This window comes from Pristiophorus japonicus, chromosome 11, assembly GCF_044704955.1.
Source record: "Pristiophorus japonicus isolate sPriJap1 chromosome 11, sPriJap1.hap1, whole genome shotgun sequence".
NCBI lineage: Eukaryota > Metazoa > Chordata > Chondrichthyes > Pristiophoridae > Pristiophorus > Pristiophorus japonicus.
Window position 1 is genome coordinate 15,157,943 of NC_091987.1, and position 10,257 is coordinate 15,168,199.

The following is a 10,257-nucleotide window of genomic DNA, read 5'->3' on the forward strand; positions in this document are numbered from 1 at the left end:
CATTAAACTGAGGCCCTGTCTGCTCTAAGGTAGACACAAAAGATCCCATGGCACGATTTCGAAGAAGAGCAGTGGAGTTACCCCTGGTGTCCTGGCCAATATTTATCTCAATCAGCATCACAAAAAAATAGATTATCTGGTCATTATCACAGTGCTTGTTTGTGGGAGCTTGCTGTGCGCAAAATGGCTTCCGCTTTTCCTACATTGCAACAGTGACAACACTCCAAAAGTACTTTAATTGTCTGTAAAGCACTTTGGGACATCCTGAGGTGATGAAAAGCACGATGTAAATGCAAGTTATTTCTTTTTAAACGATGCGGTGCAATGTAGTGAGTGTAGAAATGGAACATGCCTGTGTGCAGCTCGCAATTATATTGGTTATCCATTAGATGGCACACTGTTTCTGTTTGCCTTTGTTAGATATTTGGCTGACATTATCAACAAAAATGTAATTCAATCAGGTGGCATCACTATACTGCTGGAAAGACAGTGAATAAAGAATACATGTAGGATGAAAATGAAATACTCGATGGCTGCTATTTGCTGTATTTATTTATTTATTATTATACAGCTGTAAATAACTGCCCAGAGATGTCGATCCCAGAGTTTAAATTGCAGCGAGAAGCAGCACAGAGCCAAATTTATTTTTTACATTTCTGTGCAACACCAAATAATATAAGATTATAAGCAATGAGTGTGTTAGTGCACGCCTGCGACAGTTTAATGGTTACACAAAAATGACACCTCAATGTCACATGGCCTGTAACAAGCATCATTTAAGACTCCGATGTTAATGTCACCATCTTGAAGGAGGTGGAGGCCTCGGGCCTTGAAAAAGCTACATTGCCCTTTGGGGATTATTCCTGCAAATGGTGATCAGATGGGGTCGGGGTTCCTCGCAATCAACACTCTCTCCCCATCCCAGGATAATGAGATGTGAATGGACAGCCTCTCTCACTCCTTTCCTGGGGTCCCAGCATTTCTAGCAAAGCAAAGTTAACTAGTAAAAAGACCATGTGCTGCGATAGGGGCAGAGCGAGTGGTATTGGTGAGCGGAGGCTCTTCCAGCTTTATAAATGACATCCCTTCACAAAGCGATCAATATCTTTGCCTTTGCAATGCTTCTTCCAGCCAACCCTGCAACAGAAAAAAACATCAGGCCTGTGAGAACAGACAGTGCATAAGGACATTCCCACAGCATTTTACGTGTGATTTACTGATGTGTAGACTAAAGCTTGTCATTCAATTTTATCCCACCACTCCCTCCCCAGAAGGCACTGAACCCTACTGGGTTTGGAACTTCAGCCATCAGCAGCTCTGCTGTATCGTACAAAGATCCACATTTTATCAGTCCAATTTTAGCAAGGGTTTACTGCCTGTGTGGGCTTTACCGTGGTGAGGATTGGAACATACGATTAGGACCAGGAGTAGGCCATTCAGCCCCTCGAGCCTGTTTTGGCATTCAATTGGATCATGGTTAATTTGAATCTTAAATCCATTTACCTTCCTTTGATCCATCTCCCCGACATCCTTACCCAATAAAAATCTATCCATCTGAGTCTTTGAAAATTGATCCCCAGCGACCATAGCCTTTTGGTGGAGGGGCTCCAGATTTCCGCTACTCTCTTGTCCTTTGTCCTCTGTGTATCTTGATAATTGCCAAAAACTTCCATTTTTTTTCCAAGACAACTCTAATCTATCAATTCTAACTTCCACTCTGCTATAATCACCTTCATCTCGTCTACAGTTCTCACTCTCACACTGTGGCCGTGATTTTGCCAACGGCTGCGAGTTGGGTGCGAGTGGCATCGGTGGTGGGTGGGGACCGTGCTCCTGGCTCCAGCCCGCCCTCTGGCAGCAATCTTCCATTGATGACGCGTCATCAGCCAGTTTCCTTAAAGGGACCATGGCCAACATTTTTCTGACCACTCTTCTGTCCGTGTTCTGCAGCATTGAGTTGCTGCAAACACTGACCAACACTGCACAAAGGTGCACGGCTGCACCCAGGCTCTCTCATGACTCCCTCCAGATGCTTATGGAAAGAGTCACAGCACACAGAGAGGTTATCTTCCCTTCCAATGGGCAGATGAGACCTCCCCAGGACACCAATGCAGCCTGAATACACATTGTACAGGAGGGCACAAGCAGGGATGTCATCAGGAGGACCTGGCTGCAGTGCTACAAACCTTTCAATGATCTCAGTGGATCACGAAATGTTACTGCAAAGCCACACTCGACCTCTTCCTGCTGTGCCACTCATCACATCCCCATCACTGCATTTCCTACCCTACTCCTGCACATCCTTACATCAAGATTCCTTGCACCTCTACCCATCCCTCTCTATCAATATTATCACTTCCCCATTTCACTAACCAACCTTCACACTCACCGTCATCCTTGTCTAATCGTATCAAGTAACAAAACGCAAGGGTAGGCACTTGGGTGTTTACACCAATGTTCATGTAGACTTTCTGCTAACGTGTTGTCAAACATTGAAATCTTTATTTTGAACACTTGTATTCTGAGACAGATTTGTGTGCATCTTTGGAAGTGGCTTAATCAGTTGTAGTGAATGGCCAGACATAAGGGTACCCTGCACAATAGTGATGAGTGTGAAAGGAATGGTTTGGGCATTGCAGGGATGATTTATGGTCCTGGTGAGGGGTGGTGCCAATCAGGCGCATCATGTGGTAGCCAGGGTGTACAGCATCAAGTGAAGTAAATCTGGCCATGGTGAGGCCATCCCTGGCCTCCCAGGCAGCAATGTGGTCAAGTGCTGATGCTGTGCAGCATCAGGTGATTGCGGAGAAGGTTGGTGTTGTTGTTGATGATTCTGGTGTATTTAGTGATGTTGCTGTTGGGGCTGATTGTGGTGGGATTCTGAGGGTGAGATTTTGTCAAGGGCACCGATGTGGCTGGAATAGATGGCAGCTGAGTTGAGATGACAGAAATGATCTATCAATGGTGAAAGAAGTTACTCCAAGGAAGTAACAGTGAATAGAGAGTTTACTGCAAACACTTCAAAACTGCATACAGCTCAAAAGTTTCTTCCAAATCCTTAAGGCCTCATCTAGTGGCATTGGAAAGTAAACAGCTGTGAAATGGGAGCTTTTATACTACTTCTGCAGCTGTCAACTTGCCACTGAGTACCCGATTCCATTTAGCTGGCATGTTCCTCGAGGCACGGTAAAGCCGTCAAAGGTTTTGTACAATTGTAAGTGCTTGCTTTTAATCCTCTTAAATAGCACTAAACTACTTGTTAAGTACCTTAATGAAGTGGCCCGCTGCCTGGTGTCGGGTCTGCAACTATTTTAGTTGTGCACTTTAATCAAGTGCCCCCTGGGTAAAGGGAGGGGGGGGCACATTCCAAATACTTTCAAACAAATGCTCCCTTGTTTTTTTTTTTGAGGGCACTAAAAACACAAATTATACAAGTGCCCCCTGGCTAAAGGCTGGGGGTGGCTGGGTGGGGTGGGGGTGGGGCGGCGGGGGCACTAAAACCAACAAACATAGACAAATTAAACTTTAAACGTTAATGATCAAATTAAAATTTGGTTGCCGGGGGTGATGATGCACTCCAGTCCCTCCAGCGCCTACCTCTCTCGGAAGGCTGCGAGCTTACCGGTGGACACCGCGTGCTCCATCTCCAGGGACACCCTGGCTCTGAATTAACCGGTGTTGGGTCTGCAATCTACACACAGAGATGACAGCTGATGAGCTGACATGGAGACGGGTTCAGAGCGGGATCCCAACCTACTGTCAACCTGGGCCATTTTCACAGCAGGCTCACCTCCAAACCTGCACTCACAGCGCTGGGAAGATTCCGACCTGCGCCTGCTTCATGATTTCACTCCTGAATGACCCAGCTCTAATTTTAAGATTAGGCCCCCTTGTTCTGCATTCCCCCACCATGCCAAATAGTTTGTTCAGAGTATTGTGGTTAAAGATCAATCTCCAACAAGCACGCACATCTGGCAAAGTTTCACCAGACAGTTGAGCAATATCATTACCCATGAGTCAGAACAATGTGTGTCCGCAGGCTATTGGACCATGGGACCCATCGCAATCAGCAGCCCTCAGCTGGAACTCGCTCCCGCTTGTCTCTCAGCGGGAGCCATGGCACAGCGATCTGTTGCTGTACCCTTGTGGATTCTTCTCTTTCCTAACTCCAGGGGAACAGCAGACAAATCTTCCCCACTCCTGTTATTGCCAAATCTGAGATTCACAACGTCACCAAAGACAGGGAGGGGAGAGCACAAGTCAGGCACTGTCTATCAATTTGAATTAATGGGTAGAGATTCTGTCAGACTTTTACCGTGCGAATTGTTCCTCAATGGAAATATTAACTTAATTCACTTCTCTTTTCTTTTCAACTGTGTCGTGTACAATGAGCCTGGACATTTTACCTTGGTATCCCATTGAGATAAAATTATTTTTGATTTGCATGTTAAATAAGTGGAGATGAATATATTACACATGTATTAAAATAGAATGACATGGGAACAGGCCATTTGGCCTAATTAGTTCATGCTGAAAAGTTTTCTCTGCTCTCTGTTCTAAATTTAATCTTAAATCTACATCTCTTTCTCGGTCCATGATCACTGGAAACAATCTGATTCTCACCCTTTCAGAATTTTAAAGACCTGTACCGAATCACTCCGTAATCTACTCTGTTTGAACAACAAGCCATGTAGCTGAAGGCAATAAAGAAAGCAGATTTAACGTACCAGGCTTCCATTCCCTTGGTTTTATCCACTATGGTCCTTGCACATCTGCAGTCATCATTGAGGTTATCATTCAACAAATCTGCAATAAACAATGAAATGCCATATCTGACCAAAAGTTGAGTGAAAGTGGTGGGTTTTAAAGAAGGTTTTCAAGGAGGAGAGGAAGTTGGAAAGGTGGAGGAGTTCAGATAGGCGATTACGGAGCATGAGGTTAGGTAGTGAAGGTACAGCCGCCAATGGTTGGTGCAATCGAAGAGGGAATCGACCAGAGGCCGGCGGCTGAGGAATGGAAAATCATTGCCGAGGACGCTTGTCGGCTGGTCGAGTTTCTGAAGACTGTGAAGAGTGAGACCATGGAGGGATTTAAACACCAGGAGTATTTTAAATTTGAGGCATTGGGAGACTGGGAACCATAAGAATATAAGAGTTAGGAGCAGGAGTAGGCCATACAGCCCCTTGAACCTGCTCCACCATTCAATAAGATTATGGCTAATCTTCAACCTCAACTCCACCTTCCTCCGATGCAGATCAGCGAGATCGGGGGTTATGGGTGAGTGGGGTAGAATACAGGCAGCAAGGGTGGAAGAATAATCCATTGCTGGAGATGCTCCGTACAGAAGTGAATGTAACTTGAGTTTTATACTATGTTGGTTCACTTACTCGAGCAGGTCGTCCCACAATAGTTTTTACCATAGACCTGCAGATCTTTACACCACCATTTATCATTGATCTGAAAAATCCCATAGTCCGTCGACACGATCACTTCTCCCTTCTTGTTGTGATTAATTGCTGTCGTGTTGTAGCGGCTTTCGAAGTATGCCATGCAGATCCCTACAATTAAAATAATACATGCATACTCTTATTTGTACCAGTTCATTTACGAATTCAAATTTGATTCATATTTAACTTCACAATCAGCTGGTCTGCAGCCAATCACAACAGCATCCCTTCATTTGCTTCTCTTTCTGCCCTCCCTCTTTTACCCTCTTTCCTTCTTCTTCCCTAACATCGCTATCTCTCTCTCCCACTCTCTCTCCTTCACAATGTCTCCCTAACTCCTCCGTCTCTCTTCCTATCTATCTATGTCCCTTTCCCCCTCTCTCAACCTCTTTCCTTCTCCTTTCCTCTCCCTATCTCCCCTGCATCTATTCCCTTCATCATCTCTTCTCTTCTTTCGTCCTCTAGCTCTCTTCCTTCTCCCTATCTTTCCCCCTTCCTGTCGCTGCTCCCTAATTCATCCTCTCTGTCTCTCTCTTTGCCTCTTGCACCCTCTCTTCTCTTCCTCTCTCTCGCTCCCTCACTCAGTCCATTTACAATAGACAAGAATTTCCTGAGTAAACTGGGTTTCCGCCACATTTCCGCCGATGTAATACCGGTGGAGCGGAAGCAACACCAAGGAACATCGGCCCCTTGTTTTTATCCAGTTACCTTGGTGAGGGACAAGGGCCCATAGTGCAGGACACTAATTAGACTGACAGGAGTGGAAGTAAATCGAGGCACAGTGATTGGATGTTGTGAAGTCTCATCCAACCAGTGAGGAGACTGCAGGAGGGAAGGAGTTTCACAGATCCTGGGAAAGAAAGAGAGGGAGGGACAGAAGTGAGATGAAGAACAGGAAAAACAGCATTGGACAGCACAGAAGGTGGGTGGTAATCATAGAAATTTGTGACACACAAGGAGGCCATTCATCCCATTGTGTCTGTGCCGGCCAAAAAAAAGCTAACCAGCCAAATCATTTCCAGCTCTTGGTCCATAGCCCTGTAGGTTATGGCAAGTGCACATCCAAGTACTGTTTAAATGTGATGAGGGTTACAGAATCCTAGAATGGTTACAGCACGTTCGGAGGCCATTTGAGCCCGTGCCGGCTCTCTGCAAGAACACTTCAGCTAGTCCCACTCGCCGTCCTGTATTTTTTTTTCTTTCAGGTACTTATCTAATTCGCTTAATCACTTGTGGGTAAAAAAGTTTTTCCTCGTGTCGCCTTTCGCTCTTCTGTCAATCGCCTTAAATCTGTGTCCTCTGGTTCTCGACCCTTCCACCAATGGGAACAGTTTCTCTCTCTCTACTCTGTCCAGACACTTCATGATTTTGAACACCTCAATCAAATCCCTCAATTTTCTCTGCTCTAAGGAAAATAACCCCAGCTTCTCCAGTCTATCCACATAACTGAGGTCCCTCATCCCTGGAACCATTGTTATAAATCTTTTCTGCACCCTCTCGAAAGCCTTCACATCCTTCCTCGAGTCCGGTGCCCAGAATTGGACTCAATACTCCAGTTGTGGCCAAACGAGTGTATTATAAAAGTGGTTCATAACTTCCTTGCTTTTGTACTCTGCGCCACTATTTGTAAAGCTCAGGATCCGCTTTCTCAACCTGCCACCTTCATATACTCCCAGGTCTCTGTTCTTGCACCCTCTTTAGAATTGTACCCTTTAGTTTATATAGCCTCCTCGTTCTTCCTACACAAATGTATCACTTCTCACTATTCTGCGTGAAACTTCATCTGCCTCTACCACACTTTCAGACAGTGAGCTCCAGACCCCCACCAGCCTCTGGGTGAAATAATTTCTCCTCAAATCTCCTCGAATCCTTCTACCAATTACTTTCAATCTATGCCCCCAGGTTATTGACCTCTCTGCTGAGGGAATCAGTTCCTTGCTATCCAATCTATCCAGGCCCCTCTTAATTTTATAAAACATGTAGGTTTATCTATAGTTTGTTAGTCTATCAACCAGGAATTAAACTGGAGAAAGGTACAAACAGGAACACTATTTACTGGTTTCTTTCCTTTTCTGACCTTTACTGGTGTACAGTCCACAGACAACAGGTGTACATAACTCAACCAGTCATTCTGCCCATGAACCCCGTTAGTGAGTGTCAACATGCTATTCGGCCACATTGGGCACATTGTCCAAGCCTGTTCCCGCCGTCACCCAACATTCCCGCATTAATTTTCCCGCAGGTTATTGGTAGCAGTCAGGAACAGGAATCCGCGCTGATTCATCCTCTCTCTAGCCCAGGGTCACTGAGTACCAATACAAAAGCAAAATACTGCGGATGCTGGAATTCTGAAATAGAAAGAGAAAATGCTGGAAACACTCAGCAGGTCAGGCAACATCTGGGGAGAGAGAAACAGTGTCAGAACTGGAAAAAAATTAGAGATGTAACAGTTTTTGAGAAAGGACGGAGTCAAGGAAAGAACAACAAGGAAGATCAGTGAAAAGGTGGACGGGAGGAGTGATTGAATGTCGAAAAGGATGATGGTGTGAGGCAAAAGGGGGTAGTTTTGGGATAAGTAAAGAAACAAAAGGTGAGCCTAGAGGAGGAGTAAATAGCAACAGCGGAATCATTACCTGTATTTGCTGTCCAGAAAATAGGAGCAGTGGTTATCCGAAACATGAAGGGTGGAGTTTACATTGGAATCCACGTGGAATTAGTCGGAGCTAGAGATAGTTGCTGAGGAAAGAGTTGTGGCTGTGAAAGCAAGTTTTGGTAGATACCTGATCAAACACGAGAAGGGAAACAGAAAGCAATGAAGGTGAACAAGGGAAACGAGACAAAGGAAATCCCATCAGAGAGAAGAGCAGAGCTTCTTCAAGATGGGCATTCCTGCAAGAGAAGTGGCACTGAATTAAACACTCATACAAAAGCAAAATACTACGGATTCTGGAACTCTGAAATGCCGCCCAAGTTGCGATCGGTGAACTCAACATAGACAAGGGCTGGAACCCTGCACCTTCTGGACATAGGGCTCAATTACAGAGCACACGCTAGAATTACTCTCTAAACCACTAATATAACGAGTAACATGTGGCCTTAAATTGTCACCATCATGGAAGGGAATGAGGAGAAGGGGAAGCCCAAGATCGGGCGGTGTTATACGAGTGCACTCGGCTGCGTTTAAGTAGCCCTGACGAAGTGAGACTCACAGTTAGCCAGGCTGTATCCGTGATAGCCATCCAAACCAAAGTCCTTTAAGGTCCGTGCAAGCTCGCATCTCTCATAGATTTTGGCATTTGTGGCCACAAGCAGGAGACTGAGAATACCGAGTGTCTTCATCCTGTCGCTAACGGCACAGGCTAGAGTCTAGTATCGATCCGCCTTTATATTGCACTCAGCTCGCAAAGTTCCTTAAACACGACTGGAATACAAAGAGAAACCGGTTTTGTAAGTTTCATTGAAGGTTAGCAAATATCAGACTGATGTAACAATCATCTGTGGTACAAGAGGAAGGAATAGAAAACAGTTTTCAACAAGGGCAGATTCATTTCAATCCTTTCCCATCCCATCCTGAAAGAAAGACTTTCATTTATATAGCGCCTTTCATGACTACCAACCATCTCAGTGCTTTACAGCCAGTGAAGTACTTTTTGAAGGAATTACGGGCTTCCACAAATAGCAATATGGTAATGACTAGATAATTTGTGTTAGTGATGTTGACTGAGGGATAAATATTGGCCCCAGGACACCGGGGATAACTCTGCTGCTCTGCTTTGACATAGTGCTATCGGATCTTTGTGCTTAAGTGTCTGAAGTGGGACTTGAACCAACAACCTGACTCAGGGGCAAAGGCACCAGCAGCCCTTCACTAGGTTGCCCAGGTGGGCCTTTCTCCGTGTTTGCGACTGACCTGTGAATGTGAGTGGGCCATTGTAACATGATTGGCACCACAACTAATTGTGATTGTGTTCTCATGCACCATCCTCACATGAGCACTTTCCAGTGAGAGTCATTGAGTGGTAACCATTAGGTATGCTGGAGAGGCTTCCTTCCCTTCTCTATGTCAGGATTTCCGAAGGGAATCGTAGTGGCACAATTACTGGCACAGCCGTGGCTGGCGATCCTAGCCTCAATCTCCCTCTTGGCTCAGTATTCCTAAAAGTCCTAGCTTCGACCCCTGGTCTTTTCAACAGTTTCAACAGTGACGACACCTCAAACATCTGTCATTGACCCAAAACGGCAGATTGCTGGAATGCTGTGACACCTTGCAATCCCCTTTCCACACTGGTAAACCCAGCCATGATGGCAGCAGTGTGTGCTTGCATGACTTCAGACTGAGCTTCCACTGCAGCACTCAGACATTGGGGGGCTTGTGCATGTGCTGCAATGGAAGCTGAGGCTTCGGCCATCAGACGCGGCCTGATGATTGGGTCCATAAGTACATTCATGGATCTTCCCACCCCTTCCATGCTGGAAAGGATGAGCTCCATGCTCTGCACAAAGCCCTGTGCAAGGTTGCTGCTGGTCAGCTCCATGCTCTTTGACATTGCACTTAGGCTTTCTGGCAGGCATGCCAACGCACCAAGCATTTCGTTGTGCATACCTGCCAGTGTTCTTCAGTAAGCTGCCCCATCAAAGTCCTCATCTTTGTCTTCTGCAGCAGGACTTGTGTGTGACCTCGCCCTCCGGGGGGCTGGCACCTGTGCTACCCTTTCCCCCTGCCCTGGCCACAGCCCAGTCATGCCCGGTGACTCACTATGTGCAGATCCCGCCTCGAAGCTACTTTCTAAACTCTGTGCAGTGCCAGTAT

At 45.8% G+C, this 10,257-nt stretch overlaps 1 protein-coding gene across 1 annotated transcript; it reads right to left on the reverse strand.

Annotated features, from left to right (window-relative positions):
* Nucleotides 1-576: 576 nt before the first annotated feature.
* LOC139275693 (lysozyme C, milk isozyme-like) lies at nt 577-8,859 on the reverse strand. Its single transcript, XM_070892868.1, has 4 exons — nt 8,657-8,859; nt 5,388-5,558; nt 4,728-4,806; nt 577-1,137 (listed from the first exon to the last, which is right to left on the reverse strand). The coding sequence occupies exons 1-4, from the start codon at nt 8,784-8,786 to the stop codon at nt 1,071-1,073; spliced, it is 447 nt and encodes a 148-aa protein (XP_070748969.1). The 5' UTR covers nt 8,787-8,859; the 3' UTR covers nt 577-1,070.
* Nucleotides 8,860-10,257: the final 1,398 nt, after the last annotated feature.